At 34.0% G+C, this 23,205-nt stretch overlaps 1 protein-coding gene across 1 annotated transcript in view; it reads left to right on the plus strand.

Annotated features, from left to right (window-relative positions):
- Positions 1–631: 631 nt before the first annotated feature.
- LOC115708720 (MLO-like protein 3) overlaps positions 632–23,205 on the plus strand; it is a 50,170-nt gene continuing 27,596 nt past the window's right edge. The window contains exons 1-9 of the mRNA XM_030636719.2: positions 632–1,007; positions 1,122–1,179; positions 1,255–1,472; positions 1,793–1,909; positions 2,006–2,066; positions 18,292–18,383; positions 18,497–18,571; positions 18,660–18,751; positions 18,868–18,917. Of these exons, the coding sequence (XP_030492579.1) occupies positions 882–1,007; positions 1,122–1,179; positions 1,255–1,472; positions 1,793–1,909; positions 2,006–2,066; positions 18,292–18,383; positions 18,497–18,571; positions 18,660–18,751; positions 18,868–18,917 (889 nt within the window). The 5' untranslated portion in view covers positions 632–881. The remainder of the gene's footprint in view (positions 1,008–1,121; positions 1,180–1,254; positions 1,473–1,792; positions 1,910–2,005; positions 2,067–18,291; positions 18,384–18,496; positions 18,572–18,659; positions 18,752–18,867; positions 18,918–23,205) is intronic.

Here is a 23,205-nt window from a genome sequence, read left to right on the forward strand (position 1 = left end):
AGCATGATTTGGTACATGTCAAAGTTTAGGAGGCAAAAATCCTAATTAGCCTATTTATTTTTGACTATGAGGAGGTCGATTTCTTTATTAGGAAACATATAGCGTAACAAATTATTGTTCATATATTGAATAATTATTTTTGATTAATGAGATTCATATATATAACTGTGTATATTGAATTCTTTATTCAAATAATTATTTTTAATTTCTACGTAATTATTTATTGTTCATATATCTAGAACCCTATTTGATTAAAGTTAAGATTATAAGATTAATTAATTTGTGATTTCTTTCTATACACATAATAATAATCTCACCTAATAACTAAAAATATTTTTTCTTTAATTTTTAATTGTATCACTTTCAAATAACATAGAAAAAAACTAGCATAAAATTTAGTATACGTGCTTCGCACGTAGCTTTTTACTAGTATATATATATATATAAACAGTTAATTTAATATGGTTGATTATAGTTAAGATTGTTTTAATTAAGTAATAATATCAATAGCCATATACTATTGAAAATCAAGTCTTTAAAGCTAATTGATAAAAAAAAATGTGATATTGGGCGGTCATCGCACGAAACGTGTGAAAACACATACATATGGGAGAGAAAATTAGATAAACCAATTAAGTTGGGGTTTTAGAAGTCATACAAGTAAGACATCTATACACACAAATACATATGCGCGCCATATATATATATATACACACATATACTGTGGACAATATTATGAGATATATACTTCAATTTCTCTCTCTCGCTCTATCTTATGGCTTGGAATTATGGATATGACATATGATGATCTCATGAGAGATTTTTATTGAGTAAAGAATTGAATTTTAAAGCAAATAATAAAGATATTATTATAGATATCGATGGCGGCCGGAGATGGTTCAGCCATCTCTTTGGAACATACTCCCACATGGGCACTCGCCGTTGTTATCTTTGGCTTCATCTCTACCTCCCTTCTCATCGAACACTCTATCCATACTCTTTCTCAAGTATACACAAATATATCTAACTATATATGAACTCAATACATATAAATATATAGTAATATATGAATCTATTCCATTCTATACAAAGTAAAATAGTATTGCTTATTTGTTGTGTAGTGGCTAAAAAGGCATAAAAAGACTGCTTTGCAGGGTGCGGTTGAGAAGCTCCAATCAGGTATATGTATATAAATATATATAGATATATAGAACTAATAATATAACATGTGTATGTATATTGATTTTGGTGTAGAGTTGATGCTTTTGGGATTCATATCCTTACTTTTGGCGATAACTCAAGATTACATATCAAAAATATGCATACCGGCCAGCGTAGCAGACACTATGCTTCCATGCCCCAAACATGATCCTCTTACTCCTACGACTTCCTCACAAAAATATCAACTCATTACTAGACAATTACTCGCCCAGAAGTCTGATGAGGTTTCTGCTGATTCTTGTACTGCCCAGGTAAGTATATGTATTAGTTTCGAATTTTTCTTGCTATATTTTTGTGAACAAATTTAATTTGCTATGTATTTTAGTTTTGGTTTGTTGTATGCTAAGATTTAGTGTGCTATATATATATATATACATTTAGTCTATATATACACTTAGATATTTCCAATGATTAACAACCTTTTATGGTTGTAAGCTCAAAGAGAGATTCTTATATAATAAAATATATGATATATATGTGTATATATGATCGATTTATTGCAATATATAGCTCATCCATGTATTTTTATAAAAGTGCCTATATTATTAAATGAGGATTTAACATTTTGCAGGGAAAGGTTGCTCTAGTGAGTAACGAGGCCATTCATCAGCTTCACATATTTATTTTTGTGCTGGCAGCTATGCAAATCGTGTATAGTACTCTAACAATGGCTTTGGGCAGGGTTAAGGTACATATATATAATATATTATTGACAGATATTAAATATAATTATTATCTATAAATGTAAATTTTGACTTTATATATATATTTATATATATTACAGATGAAACGATGGAAAGCTTGGGAAAAAGAGACACAAACAACGGAGTACTTAGTTGCCAATGGTATGTTACAATTTCCATCCAAATATTACATTATTGCTAATCTATATTTGTGGGTTGCAAAAATTAGGTTCCAGTAAATAACTCTATTTTTTTTTTTTGGAATTTTTATAATTGATTGTTGATTAATGATATAAGGTGAAAACAAAAAGGGAATTAATCTAAACATGAAAGATTTATGGATAGGTAATTAAAATAATGTTGGGGTGTCTGGTTTTGATACAATTAGCATAACAAATCTAGAAGAAGCAACCGTGTATAGTAGGGAGATTGCAGAAATTCAACTGGTTCAAAAGACTTGGACTATTAAATCATTATGGTCCTAAATTTTGATACCGATTGACGTGTATTAAACATATGCATTTAATTCTTCTTATGAAAAATGCGCTCCTAAATATCTTTATTATTATAAGGCCTTGCCCAAAGTCTTCCCACACGTGGGATGTTCCCGTACCTCAAATATTGCTTCATATACAATATTTTCGTGGTAAAGCAGACAACCAGAGAATTTGGACGAAATATTCGCCCTAACACAATATTTTTTTTTTAATAATTGAGGAGTGTTACAGTCATTTTTGTGTTACAACCTTTTAGTCAATTTCTACGCTTAAAAATATATATGTCGAAATACTTTTTTTAATTTTTTTTTTCACGGGAGTGTTTGTTATGCTTACAACATCATCCCTGTAAATTTTTAAAAAATTTCGAATAGTTTAAAGTGACGAAAATACGTTTTAAGTTTTTGAACGCGCGTGGTAAACTGAAATATCAGGATCTCTATTTTTGGTATTGTAAACTATTTGGAATTTTTAAAAAAATTACAGAGATGATACTGTAATTATAACGAATACCACTATGAAAAAAAAATTGAAAATAATATTTCGGCATGTGATTTTGGGCGTGGATGTTATTAAGTGGTTGTAATTAGCACTCCTCTTAATAATTTACATCATATATATATTTATAGTTTAACTTTTAGTTATAAATAAATACTAAAATTTAATTTTTAAGGATAATAATACTTATTATATTATGAAACTTCTTTAGGTACCTAACTGTCACGTAGCAATTCTTGATTGGTCAAAGTCGTTAATTTTTTTTTAAAGAAAAATTAGTTTAAATATGCCAATAAGAAAATTAAACTTAAATGTTTATTTACAACTTGAAATTAAATTTAAATATTTATACGATAAATTATTTTTTTTCACCCAGTAGTAACACCCTATTAATCCTCCTCCTTGCTCGTGCATCTTATAATTTAACTAATAACAACCTGCATTTCACATCAGATATTTAAAAATTTTTAAATTATGTATTTTATTTGATGATAACAAAGTAATAAAATTGTATCAAATTTGAACTTTATTAATTTTTTATATAATTTTTTTTGAAAAATATGAAAAGTTGGATGTAAAATCAAGCCAACCCGACCTAACGAATTAGATTCTGGGACTTATTTGTGTCATGTATAAGACAATAATGGGGTCATTACTGACAAACTGGTATAAAATTACAGTTTTACAAACATTGGATACTTATGCAACTAAAAATTACAGTGTTACAAATATTAGATACTTATACCTCTAAATATTAGAGTTATGAATTAAAACTTATTGATCGAAATGTTAACTATTTCTTCTAGTCTCTCCACTGAAGTTGTAACCAAAAATAAAATTTTATAGTTATTTAAAAGGGATCTGTACTCATTTGTGGTTTGCAGACAATACAAACAGCCTTCACTCATTCGCTTCTTAAACTTAATTGTAAACAAATTTTTTTTCTTATTGTTACATGCATTATACCAATTGAGTATTTAATAATTGATAAATTGATAAAAAGAAAAGTAGTAGTAAAAGAAAAATACGAATATAAATAACAATCATTTTCTCATCAATAAAAATCATATCAAGATTTATTAATTCTCTAATTTTCTTATCAGTATTTAAGTCGGTAAGAAAATAATATTCCAGAGAAGAAGAGAGAATGTTAGTTAAGATATATATAGAGAATGTAGTAAGTGATAAAAAAATAATCATTTTTTTTTTTGAATAAAAAAAAACAATCATTTTTTAAATATCCTAAAACAAAGCCAAAAGCAAAAATATGATGATAGATTTTGAAGTTATCAATTTTTTAAAACATATCATTTTTATATATCTTAATTTCTTTTAAAAAAAAATCCAAAAGCAGGAAAATATTGTAACCAAAATTTTTAGAGTTAAATTTTTTTTAAAAAAATATTATTTTCGAATATCTTAATTTAAGAAAAAAAATCCAAAGCTAATTATAAATTAAAAAAATGTGAGAATTAAAGAGAGAACAAATAATGCTAATTAGAGAGACTTTAGAGTTCCTTATCATCGTCTCATATCTCTCATTTTTTTTTAACTATATAGATTTATTGAAATAAGAGATCTAATTTTGGCAAAAAAAAAAATTAAATTACACAATATAAGTTAAAATACCAAATATTATTATTTAGAATCATTATTGAATTATGCAATTAATCTTAATAACACAATAAAAAGTGATGTGATCCATACTTAACTATATAAATAGTTCATATATATTTTGAATAAAAAAATACAATTCCCTAAGATTAATTTGTTGTAATAGAAAAATTTAAAAATCGTGGACAAGTATTTGTTCATCCACATTCTCCTATACTGGGAACAGAGCTTGAAAGCTAGTGGGCAACACCATTCATAGATTACGAAATAGTACTGCAATAACCACCACCAACATCAGCTAATAAAAAATTAATATCTACTAAAATAGACTAAAAAATAAAAATTGAGTGAAGGTTATTAATCCAACCAATAGTCACAGTAAAATCACTATTAATAATGGAGATACTGAATCTAAATTGATGCGCAAGAGTCAACACCAGTCTAATTGCAAGCACCTTTTTCACATTAACAGAAAAATCACCGAACACACCATATGATCAAACCAACCAAACCACACCTGTAGTATCCTGTATCACTCCACCTAGCCTGACAAAGCCCCTTTAGGAACCATTGAAGCAATAGTTAAAAGAGAAAAGGACTTAAGAGGTTGTAGCATCGATCGAGTAGCTCACTGGCCAACTTGGTCTAGAATGCACAGTCTCAGCTGAAGATTTTGTTGAACATGCTCTTTGAATTCCGATAAGTGATTATGGGTTAAATCTCGAACAATATCTAATCTTGACATCATAATACCAAATAACAATGAGTTGCGTGTTGGAATATTTTACCAGGATCTAGATTTACTACCAAGTATGTTTCATTAACATCCTAATATGAATTCTAAAATAATGAAATAAACACATATTGTAACGCCCTATATAATTAGGCACGCTACCCAAGATACTTACGAAATTCTAATCCCCTAATTGGGATTACTAATAAGATTAGCGCAGAAATTAAACTTTAATTACAAACAGAATTAAAATAAAACTTGTAATAATTTAAACTTTACAATCTAAAAGTTACAGAAGTTGGGATCCCAAAAACATTTACAAAATATTATTACAAGTCCCTTTTCTTTCAGCCGGCCTAAGCGGCAATACAGAGTCTCAAAAAATACAACACTGGTAGACCCCAACCCACTTGGTCTGATATGGCTCGGACATATACATTCTTCGCCCAGCTCCTGCACTCATGGCTGATCAGCAATAGTCTTACCCTTTCCTGCACAGTAGAGCATCCGTGAGCTAAGCCCAACAAGACAGTATAAAACATATCAACAATATGCTGATCATATAATACAAACAACAATGCCATTCAAATCTGTCTGTGTGACACAGACCTGCATGTTGCGCTCACATGCCTATTTATGTTTACGTGGCGTAAACCTACGTGTTCCTCTCACACGTCTATTTACAATAAGGCCTTAGAATGGTTCTTCTCGGTTTTGATTACCGAGTCTAACCTGATTATGCCTTGATTGCATAATCCTTAAATCTCAATATAATCATACACTTAGCATGGCATAGTATCTATTCAACTTATATCACTAGGGTAATAACCCTACGCTATCAACCGCTCATATTAGGGTAATAACCCTAATTCCGGTTACAATTACTCACATATATTAATTTCAATATAAGCGCAACCGCGCATACTCTACGTGCTAACTACTATCTTACCTGTTGTCCCGCAAAGGCAGCGATTCCAAATCCCCGAGTGCTCCTGACTAGGTGTCGGTAATCCTAGTCACACAATCCGGGATTTTCACAATTAGGGTTAACCCCTGATTTCACATTCATAAAATGTATTCATGGCATTTAAAATACCTATAATCACATAGAGCTCTAAACGAGCTTTCCAACGATATAAAGAACTCCCAAAACGGAGTCTCGAGTCAAAAGTTATGGTCAAAACAAAATTCAGCATTTCTCGATGTACTCCTACCGAAATTCCGGTTGGAGCAGCCCTAAACCAACCGGAATTCCGGTTGTTTGGGCAGAGAACACGAAAATTTTCAATCTTTAAGCCCCCAAAACTTACTCAAATCTTTCCCAAAACCACCAAACTTTCTAGAGCATCATTATATGACATAATAAACATATTCCATAGCTCAAACACAATAATTTCACTATAAATCAAAAAGTGCCATTAAAGCTCCAAGCTTGACTCAAGCTTGCTTTACACAACCAAAATCAGAGCTTACAATCAGATTTAAACTCAATGAAACCTTAAAAACGCCTCTGAATTTACCAAAAACAAATCCTACAATTCAACCCAAAATCATGCTTTAAACTAACAACTCTTCAAGCTCATAACTTGAGCTTCAAACCAACTTGATTCAAGTATTTTTTTTCCAGCAGCTCAATACCAAAAAGAACATGAATTTTCAACCTGGAAAATCCCCTGAAATCTCAGCCACAACATACCAAGAGCAATATCCATTCTTTTACCAACACAACCATGCATAAAACATATAATTCATCAAACTTTCACAAGCATGCATTCAAGAGCATATTCAATCAAAAAGACATGCTTTCTCAATCTCCAATAGCAGAAGAGAAATTCAGAGAGAAACAACGTAGAAGCTTACCACAATCCCAAGCTTCTAAAGCAAAAAATGAACTCCAAAATCCAAGCCAAATTCCCAAAAATCCAATTGAAGAAGATTAACAAAGTGAGAATTTGAAAGAGAGAGAGAGGGGTGTTCGGTTAGGGCTAGGAAATCAGAAAATTAATTTTCTATTTTACCGAAAATTCATTTTGTTGCAAAAGTGAGTCAAATGGTCAAAATGACCAAATTGCCCCTAGGGCTTAAATGAAGCATATGCATGAAACAAGGGTAACTATGTCATTTCATGCTCATCAATTTCCAAATAAAAATTCAGATTTCTCATTATCAAATAAAATGCCAAATATCTCAATCCAATAGACATTTCGGGCCCGAACCCAGTTCGGCCCGAAATACCCGGTTGTGACTATACCACACCAACCTGTCAGAACACACCTGAAAAGACAACACATGGATACTATATAATAATATAGTTCTATTAAGCACATAATTAAATTAATTACATCAATTTACCCTTCTCGGGTCATAATTACAAAAATGCCCCTAGCTCACCAACAGGGTCTTAGCATATTATAAATCAATTAAATTCACATATATTGAACCATATAATAATATAATTCCTCACTTATTCATAATTATCTAATAGTAGGGTTTTGCTAATCCATTCATAAATCTAGGGTATTACACATATAAAGTTCAATAAACCTTACATTGGGTGCAGCGGAATATAATGACTCCTTCCGTTCAGATCTCTAGCCCTTGATTCCTTTCTGTAGCAGAGCATAATCAAGATCTGAACTTGGATCTCTTTCTCTCCTTCCTTGATGCTGATTCTCCTTCTTGTTGTTTGGATTCTCCTACAGTCTTGCACACTATGATTGAGATACCACTTGATGTGTGTGGGCACTACTCTATCACTTAAGGAATTTTCAAAGTTTTGAAGAGAAGAAAAGAGAGAGAGGGTGGCGTATGGATTTTTCTGAAAAAGGAACAATATGCAAAGTCATGAGTTTCCTGAAGCCAATACTTTCTATTTATAGAATGCCATCTAGGTTTAGGTTAGAATTGTATGGCATTAAAATAATGGAAAAATAAAATAGTAAAAGCTTTGCATAGTGGGCGGCCCATATAAGGAAATTGGGCCTCACTTTGCAACTTTCCCATTTTATTATTTTTCATTTCCATTTTCCCAAAAATGCCAATTTTCCAATTTAACCATTTAAATGTCAATTCTAATTATTTAATAATTAAAAATTAATTATTAAATAATATTATCATTTAATATATTTATTAATTTAGACATGTAAAGTCTCTTAATTAATAAATAAACCTAGAATCTCTTTTCTTTACAATTTCGCCCTTGCTTAGTGAAAATTCATAAAGTAGACATAGTCTAACTTTAGAATTATAATTGATTAATTAAAATCAATTAACTGAGTCTTACAAGCAGTATGGTCTCAACTAGTACGTGGACCATGGGCCTATATAACCGAGCTTCCAATAAGTCGAAGCGAATTTACCAAGTAAATTTCCTAACTTATTAATTCCTTATTGAATTCACACTTAGAACTTGGAATTGCACTCTCAGTCATATAGAACGCTCTATATGTTCCACGATATAGATACGTCATTAGTTATCCATTGTTACAATCCTAATTTGATCAATGACCCTCTAATAGATGATCTACATTGAATAGGCACTAAATTACCGTTACACCTTCAATGTATTTTATCCTTAAAACACTTAGCTCCGTATAAATGATATTTCAGCGAAGTGAAATGAGATCTCCACCATTTATCTCTGTTTAGCCAAGCTCGAAGGATATCATCGTTTCACTTCTAAATTCCTATAGAAGTTATAGACTCCATATTTATGTTAGCGCTCCCACTCAATTATACTATCATGTTCCCAAAATGTACGTATCACCTTGACCCAAAAGTAGGCTTAACTAACAAATCAAAGAACATGTATAATACTCTTGAGATCGAACCTAAACATATCAGGATTAAGATCATTTGATTTAGGATCAACGGGTGATATTGAATTGAATAGATATTACGGTAAATTTTAATATATCTAATCAAAGTTCAATATAGGTCCCTTCCGATGTATACTCCATACATCCGATACTAGTAAACTTTGCCAATGCCCTCAAATGGACATAACACTTATCCAAGGTGTAAGAATACCTATCGCTGATTATCATGTCAGTCTAAATCCAGTGAACTGACAAATCAGGGAATAAACTTTCGAACATATAATTAAGATTATATTCCACTGTGCTAACAACACTATAATCTTTAACAAATTCATATGTTCTGGACTTAAATAGAATTCATACATTATATATATAATCATGAAATAAATCATGTGAACCATGCAACATAAAATGTTATTTCTGATCTTTATTAATAAGTAAATCTGATTATATTGAAATGGGTTTTATTTAGGGTACAAAACCCAACATTGCGATCATACTAAAGCCACCATAAAGTAACAATCATTAATTCAAAAGCCTCATGGGGTAACATTTTAAATAAAATAAGGAGACTTATCAGCATTGATCCATGGACACACCGGCGAAGGGCCGACCATACCCCCAATCGGTGCTATATTGGAATCAAGCCAAAGTAGGAAAATAAGCATGTTCCAGAGTATCAGATTCCTCTTCACACTGTGAACAACAAAGAGCTACCTGAACCTTTTCAGTAGATAAGTTGTGCAGCTACTGGCAACGTGAAAAAACTTTTACCTTTAGTGGCATGGCAAGATTCCATATGCCCTTCCACCAACAAACCAGTTGGCTAAGTCTAATACTCCTTCATTAATTAAAAAATTTCTTAATTAACTTATAAACTTAATTTAATAAATACACTTAATATGGAATCCCATCTTTAAATTTACAACTGGATTACAAAATATTTCACTACAAAAGTTGTCGCCTAGCGACTATCAAAATAAAGCCAGCTGTCCTAAAGATCGAACACTTTATGTCTAACTGTCTCGATATTTACAATCTTTAATAGCTCTAACTCACTGATATTCAACCTTTGTCTTGCCCTTAACTACATATGTAAACAATATCTGTGATTTAACAAATTTAGTAAGAAAAGCATAATCATAACATAATAAAAGTTAGATTATAACTAGGCAACCATACGCCTAATTATAACCCTATTCTGCGTACCATGCATACTAAGTCTAGAACGTTTGTACAACAATACTATTGACCATAATATCTACCTACACTCAATCCTCTACTCGTATCGATGTGACAACGTCAATCAGTACTATGCCAAACATATATCTGTCGATAGCAGACATTACTTATATGTTAACTAGCAGACATTTATAAATATGCATGCTGAATATGTAATAAGATATGATATTCCTATACTAATCTTACCTTGATTTCTTAGTGGAAACTGCTGCTCGACGATTTACAAGCCCCTAAGTCTCAATATTTGAAAAACTGATAAATGATACAGTAAATAACTTCTTGGGGACTTCTAGAAGTTTCCCTATCGATAGATATTGTGGCAATACCCTAAATATCAATAAAATACAAAAAACTAGGGTTCAAAACTGGTAAAACTGGTAAATTGGATTCCTTATACGGTAAATTGATTCTTGGGGTCCTGTTTGGGAAAACATATAAAATCAATTAACGGGTTCTCTACAAAAACCCTAAAACTTCACTACATGCTCAAAATTAGCCCAAATCGTACTAAACTCTTCATACCACCTAATTAAGCCTTAACAAACATATTCCAAGCAATAACAACAATTACAAGTCCCCTAAAACAAAATTTACCATTAAAGAGCAAAGTTTGAGGACAAAAGGTCAAACACTATCTAAGCTCAACAACAAACATCAAATCTAGCTTAGAACCACTCGAGCAATCATAAAATAACTTCAAAAAGAAAATATAAACTCAACCAAAACATACAACAGCTAAATCTCCAACTTGCATGCAACCCTAACCTAAAAGCTTGAAAATTCAAAGAGAAAAGAGGATAAGAAGCTCACCTTGGTTTAAGCTATCACAAATCCTATTTTCCCTTTGCTGCAACACCTTGGATGACTCAGAATTGAAAAGGATTTTTTTTGTTTTGTGACGGCCTCTTCGGGTCAAACTAGAAGACAGAGGAAAAGAGATAATGGATTCTTCTAATTTTTTTTTATTTATTTTCCTAAGTGTGAATTAAAAGATAATAGCTAATTTTTTTTTCTTTCAAATATTCATCATATACAATTAAAACTTAAAAGGATTAATACAAATCCATCAACTTTCCTAAAAGACAAGATTAAGGTAAAGAAGACCTATTTGTCCTTTTTTTCTCTAAGTAAACCCATAACCTAGTGCTAATATGGTAAAAAACAATTACTCCAAAAAAACTGACATTCCAAATATCTAACTATATTGCTCTATTATTTCTAAGGTACCAAATTATATTTAAGTGACTATACAGGCCATATGTTGCATTTCATTGTCATGAGACATAAAATATGAAAATTATAAAATTTCACATATATCACGATTAATACACCTAGAATTCAAATATATCTCTATAATAATAAAAATAATAATTTAAAAGTATATTTCTAAAATTAAACCCTAGTTATTTACTAATTCTCATATTAAAGGAAGCGATCATTACATGAATTAACAATTTCTGTACCGCGCTGGATTTGCTCATTTATGAGGTTAGCAATTTAAAAAAATTCTGTAAAATATTGCTCCACTTCACCAATAATCTCTTTCTCAACACAAATTTTGGCCAATTTTCATTATAATCTCAGTAATGGCATTTTTATTCTTCCTCGCCAATGCTTTGTTATGAAAGTATTTTGTATTTCTATCACTAGCCATCATCCGAGCCGATCTTGAAATCTGTTCCCAATATAATTCCTCTTTATTTATAAGGTCCTCCAATTTAAATTCTAAATCTTTCACCTTATCCATTCGAACATTGGGAGCATTAATGTTCAAAAGTTTATCTATCTCCTTTTGAGTTTTCGCAACTTACTTAGATAAAGACCCAAATCATTGCTTATTCCAAGCCCGAAAGATGGTTTGCACAATATTCAAGAGAGACACGAAGTCCCAAAGGGTCTGTCACATCTAACCTACAACTTTGCCAGGCCTCAAACATAATGGATTAACATTCATCTTCTTTAAGCCAATGAGGTTCAAATCAGAATTGCCATTAAACTTGCTGACAACCCCATATCACAACATTCTCAAGTTTAGTAGCTATAGGACAATGATCAGAGCAAAGAAAATTACCATGTCACACTCGAACTGATGAAAACAACTCAGACAAGGCTTGATTGCACACAACTTGATCTAACTCAGACAAGGCTTGATTACCATGTCTCTTATTTACCCAAGTGAACATCGAGCCTTTGTACCCCAAATCATCTAGCAAGTAGTCATCAAGAAATTTCTAAAACAAACGCAGAGCCATAACATTTTGGTCCCTACCCTCCTTCTTCTTATGACAATAAAAGATCTCTTGAAGTGGCCTCACAGATATACGATAACGTAAAGAACTGCTTGAGACGCCAAAGAAGTAACCATGAATCTTTCCGGAGGTGAGTTTTTGCGTTACCATAAAACCATATGAATTGCCACAAAGAAATCCCTGGACATTGCACAAGAGCATCAATATGTCCCCTAGTGTAGCTTTTAACAGTAATATCCCAATCATCATTCCACATTAATAAGAGTCCACCACTACTCCCATACAATCCACATGAAAGCTATTAGCAAAATTTCTTTGTCATCGGATACATGCCCAAATACCACAAAGCTTAGTCTCAAACAGGAAGACCAAAGTTGGGGAATGCTTACGAATAATAGTCCGCATCCTATTTAGTGCACCCAAGTTCCCCAGACCTGGGCATTTTAGCATAAGATACTCATCGGGCCTGGCGAGTCTGCTCCGCGGACTGCACCAATAAGTCATCAACCACCATAGGTGATACAAATGGTGTAATATTCAATTTCACTCTTCTCTCTTCCATCGTAATAATAGCATCATTCTTCCTCTTCAAACCATTAGGAGGATATGTACCATTAATTGAATGTGTAGACATCTGACTCATTGTCTTGTTGGAAATTATTTTACCAGGATCTTAGATCTACTCACAAGTATGTTTATTAACACCCTAATATGAACTTTCTAAAACGATAAATTAAACACATATAAAGTTTAGGAAACCTTACATTGGGTGCAGCGGAACATAATGACTCCTTCCGTTTAGATATCTAGCCCTTGATTCCTTTCTGTAGCCGAGCATTATCAATATCTGAACCTGGATCTCTTTCTCTGAATCTTTGATGCTGAAACCTCCTTCTTGCTGAAAGTCTTTCTTCACGATCTTCCTCACTATGGTTGAGGTATCACTTGTTGTGTGTGGGCACTACTCATACACTAAGAATTTCGAAATCTCAATGAGGAAGAGAGAGAGAGAGTGGGTTCGGCCAAAGATAGGGAGAGAGAAGGCTCAGTTTTTTTCTGAATGAAAAAGTAGAAAATTTAAGTGTAATTTTCCTGAAGCCTTCACTATCTATTTATAGCATTCCACTAGGGTTAGGTTTGAATTATTTGGCATTAAAATAATGAAAATATCAGTTTAAATTTCCTACAAAAGTGGCTGGCCCTGTACTAGTGGATTCGGGCCTCACTTTTTGCAATTTTGCAGTTTTACCTTTTCTGCATCTGATTTTCTCAAAAACGCCAATTTTCTAATTCAACCATTTAAATGCCAATTGTAACTATTTAATAACTATAAATAATTATTAAATAATATTGTCATTTATTATATTTATTAATTGAACCATACAAAGTATCATAATTAACAAATATGCCCCTAAAACTCATTCTTTACAATTTCGCCCTTACTTAGTGAAAAATTCACAAATAGACAGAGTCTAATTTGAGAATTATAATTGATTAATCAAAACCAATTATATGAGTCTTACAAGCAATATTATCTCAACTAGTGCGGGGACCATGGGTCTATATAACCGAGCTTCCAATAAGTAGATCAAGAATTTATTACTAAAATTCACTAACTTATTAATTCTTCGTTGAATCCACGCATAGAACTTAGAATTGCACTCTCAATATATAGAATGCTCTATATGTTCTACCATATAGACACATCATTAGTTATCCATTGTTATAATCCTAATGTGATCAATGATCCTCTATATGAATGATCTACACTGTAAAGGGATTAGATTACCGTAACACCCTACTATGTATTTTATCCTTAAAACACTTGACCCCGTATAAATGATATTTTAGCTTATGTGAAATGAGTACTCCACCATTTATGTTCGTTTAGTCAAGCTCGAAGGAGATCATCCTTTGCTTACTATTCGCCAGATAGAAGCTATAGATTCCATGTTTATGATAGCGCTCCCACTCAATTGCACTACCGTATTCCCAAAATGTACGTATCACCCTGACCTAAAAGTAGGCTTAACTAACAAATCAAAGAACATGAATAGCCTCTCGAGATTGAGCCTAATCATATCAAGATTAAGATCATTTGATCTAGGATCAACTAGGTGATATTGACTTGAATAGATATTACAGTAAGTTTAATAAATCTAAGTCAAAGTTCAATATCGGTCCCTTCCGACGCATACTCCATGCATCCAACCTGAGCTTTACTTTAACCAATGCTCTGGAAAGAACATATCATTTCTCCAAATGTAAGTAAACTCTGTTGTAGATTATCATATCAGTAAAACCCTGTGTCTGATAAATCTAGGAAACTTTATTCACATAGTCATGTTTATTTTCCAATGTGTTGACGGCACAATAAACAGGATCAAGTATGTGAAAAGGGTTTCAGATGAATTCATACATTATGTACATATAATCATGAAATAAATCATGTGAACCATGCAACATTAAATGTAATTTCTGATCTATATTAATAAGTAAATCTGATTATATTGAAATGAGTTTTATTTAGGGCATAAAACCCAACAAACTCCCACTTGCACTAATATAAAACAAAAAGTGTGTTTCAAATAATCTCAACACCTTGATATACAAATCAAGTGTAGTAGTAGTAAACTCCTCGTAATAGGATCTGAAAGGTTGAATTAACCACAACCTTTTCTCCACCATTACTCTTCCTTTAATCACAAAATCATTGATAATGTGAAATTCCTCTCTATATGTCTACTCTCTTGGGATACTGGATTCTATATCTTTGGCAACTACTTTTGGTTAATCAGGAAATTAACACTAGTAGTTTAAGGCAATTTGGAATGGTGCCAAAGATGTATAGAACTTTCCTTAGACTGAATAAGTACCTTTCCTGCAGCTTTAACATTCAGTCTCTCTCTGGTAGACCTAGAGACTTCAGATAGGTTTTTACACTTCTCCAAAATCTAGGAAACTTTATTCACATAGTCATGTTAATTTTCCAATGTGTTGACGACACAATAAACAGGATCAAGTATGTGAAAAGGGTTTCAGATGAATTCATACATTATGTACATATAATCATGAAATAAATCATGTGAACCATGCAACATTAAATGTTATTTCTGATCTATATTAATAAGTAAATCTGATTATATTGAAATGAGTTTTATTTAGGGCATAAAACCCAACATGTCTTTGTACTAACTGGCGAACTACTAGCACCATGTTTATCAAGGGAGATTTTACACCTCTTCCAAGTCTTCTTTGGTGTGCTTGGATAATAGGCTCAAATGTACGTTGAAATAATTTAACCATCTCAGCCTCTAAATATGTAATAGCCTTTCTTTTATCACACTTTTTAATTCTAGCAGGCATTTGGAACTCAGCACAATGAGATACCTATTTAGGAGGGCAAGAGTGATGCACCTCCAAAAATGGGGAGATGGTGTCACCTGAACCCTCCCCCAAATTACTAGTGGAATGCAGCTCAACATCATGTAGTGGAGTATCCATTACAGTATTGTGGCATTCCATAAGGACTGATGAGCACACCTCATTAGCATTAAGTCGAATAGGTGTTAGCGATGAGGTTTCAACCCTCACTGTTTGGATTGAAGGGAGCTCCCCAATTACATCATCACTTTCCAATGTAGCCAACGTATAGTTACGTAGCTCATCTTCTCATTCTTAACTTTTTAAGATGGATGTTGCAGCAAACTCTTCCATTGTACTTCTTCTTGATCGGGATCGCTTAACAACATTAACTATTGTTTCCAGCTCTCTCATATTGATAATATTTGGCTCACCCTCACGCAGACCAACACGCTGACCCTGTGTCTTTGGTCGAGAACTTGGAGCACACATCCACGATCCATACTGTCTACTTTGAAGTGGCCTTATTTCATCATCCTAAAAGTCATTAAGAGGGCAGTCCAAAGCTTTATGGCCTATAATACCACAATCATAATAGAATCTTGGGAGGTGTATATATTGAAAGAGCAAAGATACCTCATTACCCTTCTCATCAATAGCCCCTCTTAAGCAACATTTGAGTGGGTTAGTAATATTGATGCAGACACGGATCTTCATAATTCTATTAGCCACTCTCACATCCTCAACTTTCCCTATCATACTTCCCTATTCCTGAGCAAAGACCTTGACATACACACAAGCGACACATTATTAATCAAAATCAAAGAAGAAGCATAGTCAGAAACCATCTTTGAAATTTCCCTTAAATCCCATCAGTTTCACAAAGCACAGTAATTGTTTCTCAAACATCGATTTTCCACCTCCATAAACATGTTGTCGATCCTCTCTACTTCCAAAAAAGAATCAAAAGATATTCATCACTTTCAATTCCTCTACCTGAAAATGGTGGTTAATCTTCCAAAAACTCTTCATAGCATTCTAACCTCTTGCTTTATTAGATGGCTTAGGACCAATGACCTTCCCCACCAAAAAAATCTCCAATCTCTTTCTACCTTCTTCAAGGGTATCTTTATTCAATTTGACAACGGGATCATCTGTTTCGTCTAATCTTAGAACCTCTGTCAGTTTAGTCACTAATTCCAAATCTATATTTGCCTAATTCCACTTACCACACACCCAACCAACCAACCACTCTCAACCGCAAAACGCTAAACACCAACACCACAATAAAAATGCACCAACACCTTCCTCCGTTCTGTTCTAAACCCTAAACCCGAGGGCCTCTGAAACACACACACGACTCCACACACCAAAAGCACCAACAACCACAACCCTGACCACAACCACACACCAAAACCCCCGCACCACCATAACTAGAACCCACCGACAGCTCAACAACAAATCCCAATCGAACTAGAACCAGTCCAAACGAATCCCAATCCAATAAGAGCAATCACCACGGAATTAGCACATAGCATCACCAAATGAAAACATATCCAACAACAAAGACTCAACACAATCGAACTAGAACTAGAGCAATCAAACACACAACCAATACCAAATCAAACTGTATCCAAAACAAAATCTACACACCACCAACACCAAATCAAACCTTTTCTAAGCAAAAAAACACCCCACAGAACAAATCAAATAAACCACGAAAGACCACTCTATAACAAATAAAAATCCAAATCCCAATAGAACCACTCTCACCGTGACTGGAGTTTCAAATAGAAATCAAAGCAAGCAAAAACCAGAGCAAAATGAATACACCAATCACACAAAGCCACTCACTAGAAGCTATTACATTTCCAATCTCACCGTTGAAACTAGAACCTGGCCTTCGCACACTCACTCAAAATAGGGTAGGCTTCGTAGGCTACTATCGTGAACCACCCACTCGGAATCACGTCGCCACCATCGTAGTATACTGAACCCTTTCTAAAAAAGGACTAAGCCTAACATGTTTCCTCCAGAGAGAAAAATCCTAGAACTAAAATAGAAATTTATTATTATTTAGCTTGTTCCTCATTTCTTAATTTTGTATTATTTAAATGGTTCATAATTATACAAATCATTATGTGTAATGTATTACAATAATAATATATAGATCAGTATGATCAATTCATAACCTAATTATAATATATATTTATATAAATCGCCAATTCTGCCGATTACCCACAAAAAATAGTGTATCTTGAGCTAACTACACTTATTTATATAATCACATTATATATGTATACATCTTTTTTATTTTAAGATTTTATGTATACATCTTAATATAATAATATAACAATTGACTGTATTTATCAGATCCTTATCGATTTAGATTTACAAGACAAACAACTTTTGGAAGACGACACATGAATAATTGCACGGAAACATCCTCAATTCTTTTGTGGATTGTAAGACCCTATTTTAATATTCTACGTATATAATATATATCAACACATGATACATGATTATAATCTAAGGACATGATCAACTAAGCACTGATTAAATCAAATAATATGAACAGAAATGTTTCTTCAGGCAGTTTTCTAATTCAGTTGCAAAAGTTGACTATCTCACCTTAAGACATGGTTTCATTGAGGTAATTATCAAAACCCAATCTAAATATTAATTAATTACTTTAATCTTCATTATTTTTAACAATAATTATTTAATAATGTACTTTGCAGGCTCACTTGTCAGCCAGGCATGACAGCTTTAATTTCCAACAATACATTGAGCGATCGTTAGAGGAAGATTTCAGAATTGTCGTTGGAATAAGGTACTTAATTAAATTAATTTTTATTTTATTTCATAGAAATTTACATATACTAATTTAGTAAAACAGTAATAGTTAATATCATATTGATTAATGACTATATTTGATGTTTTAAACAGCCCTCCAATGTGGTTTCTAGTTGTCATCCTATTGCTAGTAGATGTGCACGGTATGTTACTTACTACAGTAATTGATTTTAGTTTTTAAATTTAAATATTAATTTATTCTTCTAAATATTATATATATAAAAACTATTATTATTTATTTAATATTCTGTGATGATATATTTTATGAAATAAAATTAGTCAACTACACATTAAATTTATGATTTTTTTTTTTTTATTTTTACACTTTAAAATATTTTTTTTTTCGTATTTTTTAATTCTACATAAAAACTCCTATTGCAACTAATGGAGCAACTTATCGCAACCAAAATTCGTATAGAAACCCACAAAAAAACCACCGAAAAAATAACCTAAGAAATCCAAACCATAAATTTGATAAAAAATGTTAAAACATACTATATATGTAGAGTAATTTTCCTTAAATTTATCATAACAACTAAATAAAAATATACATCTACAAAAGCATTTACATAATTAACTTTAAGATAACCCTTTTGTTAAGCACGGTCAGAGCCAGTTAATTGCCTGGGGACTGAAACTCGTCTACGTATATTTTTAATTATTTTATATAATTTAGTAAGAAAATATATTAATATCAGGGTATTTTTATGTAATTTAGTAAATAAGTTTATTATTCTAAATTTTGTTCACTTGATATGATATGTTCACCTAAACCAAAATCGAGGACGCATGAAATACTACTTTGTCAATAGCTGGACAATGTCTCCTTATAAGGCATGGCAAAATCGTCGAGCAATAAGCTAAAGGAGTTAAGCAAGTTGTCAAGAAGCTGCACAACAATGTTTGGTCGGCCAAAGGCAGTACATAGGCTGGTCATGGTGAAGCTTGTATGGCCGGTCATGGTTTGAGCACAAGCTTGTCGACCAAAGGATCACTGTCAGACCAATAAAGGGCCTGATTTATCAAGTAAGCCTTGCCTTTGCTGGAAAAATGGTGCAAAGGCTGGCCAACACATGCAAATGCTGGCCAAAACTTGGCAAATCTAGCAGGCACTTGACTTGCCAGACCTTGGCAAGTACTTGACCTGCCAGACCTTGGCAGGCACTTCCAGGGAGACCTTGGCAAGCACTTGGCCGGCCAGACTTTGGCAGACAATAGGTTGGCGAGACCCTAGAGACAACTTGGCTGGCCAGACGCTGGCAGCACGTGGTTGGCCAGACCTTGGTAGGTACTTGGCGGACCAGACCCTGGCATGCACTTGGCCGGCAAGACCCTAGCAGGCACTTGGTCTGCCAGCCTGCACGTGGCAGGCCCTTGGTGTGCAACCTTCATCCGGGACAATAAGCCAAGCTACGATTTGGGCCTCAACAACCCCCAAAAAAAGTGGAGAAATATCAGCTATTTTCCTATTCTTGGGGGATTATTAATCCATTTATTATTTAATTATGTAACAAACACTTGATGTTTCCAATTTTTTAGGGATAATTGGTTATTAATCTCTTGTAAGCTCTCATATATAAAGAGCGTTAACCTAACCGTAATTTCTCTGTCTCAAGATCTCTAATCTTTCAAGTTCTAAGTCAAAAACCCTAATTCTCTCATCCCTTCTCTCCTAGACGCCCTAGGCTCTCTCTCTTTCATACTTGAGATTTGCCTACTGATTCTCATATTTTAATCTTAAGAGAGCCACTTCAGAATCTCCAACCTTTGTGCTCTGAGTGGTATTATCTTGAGTATTTATACAACCAAAATGGGAGTAGGTCATTACCCACTTACTGAGGGGTCTGAACCTCTATAAAAAATATTGTGTCTCTTTTACTTTAATGTTCTTATTGTGTTGACGTGGTAGCATCGGTAGTAAATACGATTCCACAGTCTGTTGGCCAAACCTGAGATTAACAGTTTGATCATTTCATTGAGAGCATTGTCAATTTATCTGATCAATTACCATGGTTAATATAAGGAGAACTCCAACTATAACTTCCACCTCAACAGGTCTTCCTCAAGACCATATGACTGCTGATCCGGATATTTGTATTCTAGCCACAACTAGAATCTCCACGAACTTGATAATGTGGCCAAGCCTCCCATCTCGGCAGGCATCACAAACCTGGCCACCACAACTAGATCTTGTCCTCAGTATTATGCCGGGGAGACGGGACCATGAATTGGTAAGCTAGCCATTGGCGAGCCTCACGTAGAATTGGGAGAAGATCTTGAGTTAGCCAGACTTAGAGAGGCCATCTGCCAAGTTAGCCAAACTGAAGAACCACGCATTGTTGGTTGTGATGTATTCGCACAATAGAGACACAAATTTCTCAGAAGGATGGATGACTAGGAGTACATTTTTCGATCTCATCAAGAAGAGCTAGATCGTTATAATAGAAAAGCAAGTGACCTAATAAGCCAGTTTAATGAAAGAACTACTGGGAGAGGTCAGGATCTCATCATAGATCCTCTCCAAGAGAGACTAGTTGACAGATTGAGTAGGGTCTACAGACAAACGATCCAACTAGGTTCTTTTGGAACCAGGACAGACCTTCCCTTGCCCAATGATGGAAAAGTCTTGCCACAAGGATCTAGTGGTGAGAACAACCAAACTTTGAAAACCACCAGTGTGGGGGATCGGGTAGGGATCTCTGGCCTGACAACACCCTCGCTTGGCCAACCTTTGGCCAGCCATCCCCTTAGTGGTGCACCTCTGGCCGACCAACAAGGTGAACTTCCATCTCAGAAAATGCAAGAGCAAGTCACCCAAAGGCTAATCTTTAACTTGCTAGGTCTGAAACGGGTGGAAACAACCAAGATAATGACAACTCCAGAAATGAGACATATCACTTTAGATACTTAGATCCACCTAATTCCAACAACTGGTATGATATACCCCCTACTAACACACATGCTACACTAGACAATCAAGGAACAACGGGAAGCCAGGCCCTACCTAGCATAGGATTGGCTTGCCATGAATAGTTTCTCAGTGTAGGATGGTCGACCAGGGCTAGTTCCCTTATACAGAGGTGGCCGACCACGGCCAGCTATCAGGCTTAGGGCTAGCCGGCCTTGAATACCCTCTTCTAGGGTATGGCCAGCCAGGCTTTAACAAATTTAGGGTTGCTGACCAATCAAGAAGGGCTAATCAACCAGGCCTCTGCAGCATCAAATCCTTTTGTGAAAGCACAGTTGGATCAAATAAAAGACATGATCAAGGGCTTAGCTGGCCCGAAACCATCAGACCTTAAATTGGATAGGTCAAGGGGCTCACCATTCTTTGCATACATCAATGCCTTGCCCTTGTCCAAGTTCAAAATTCCGGTATGGAAAATAAATACTGCACGAGAAGATCCCCTAGCACACCTAAAATACTTTAAGATCTGAACAGATATCCAACAAGTACCTAGAGATGTGCAATGCCAAATCTTCTCAGCAACCCTAGCTAAATAGCCCAACAGTGATATTTCAAGCTGGCCCTAAGAAGATTTAATTCTTGGGAATAATTCTCCTGAGAGTTTTATATTAAATTTTCTACCTCAAGATAAATACCTTCGCGACTGGAGGATTTTGTTGAAATAAAGCAAAGATAAGATGAGCCTTTAAAAGACTACATTCAAAGGTTCATGGCTGAGGCCACAAAGGTCAAAGGCCTCATAGAGGAAGGCTGATATACAACCATACTCAAAGGCATCTTCCCGTTGAGTGAATTCTAGAAAGACATCAAAAGGATCTCAACGAGAAACATGACAAAGTTCCTTAAGCGATCAGATGGCCTCATCAAGTTGGAAGAAGCTTTCCGGCAAGCCCAAACAAGAGGGTAGATCAATGTTGAATAGACATAGGGCATCATACTACGCCAAGTACTATTTGACATGCCGGCCAGTGTAGAAAATCTCTGCCAATTCTCTGAAAATGGGAATATTGGTGGCAAGCGCAACAATGATGACTCTAGCCAGAATAATGACAAAAAAGCAAAATTCCACAATTCCCTTATGCCATGAAATATAAGGGAGAAGGAGGAGAAGTGCGCATACTTCACTCTCCTACCGAAATTCCCAAAGCAATGCATGCCAACCGGCCATGGCAATACGTGCCACCAATACCTGAAGCACCTGAGCCATCGTGCTCAGCCAATATAAGGTAACATGTCAATCTAGCATGGCCATAAAAAGACCAAGATCTCACTAGCTTCAAGCTAAATATAAAGCATATCTCCCCAAATCTCTCATGATTCAGTAGAAAAGCCAGAGAGAAAGAAGAAGCGAGAGCAAGAGCAAGACTACTCAACCTAGAAGGTGCAATTACCAACTACCCAGTGTAGGCATCTCCCTTAGGGCACCTGTGGGCAATGGCTACATGAGGCAATAAAGGTTAATT

This window comes from Cannabis sativa, chromosome 3 (assembly GCF_029168945.1).
Source record: "Cannabis sativa cultivar Pink pepper isolate KNU-18-1 chromosome 3, ASM2916894v1, whole genome shotgun sequence".
NCBI classification, from domain to species: Eukaryota; Viridiplantae; Streptophyta; class Magnoliopsida; order Rosales; family Cannabaceae; genus Cannabis; species Cannabis sativa.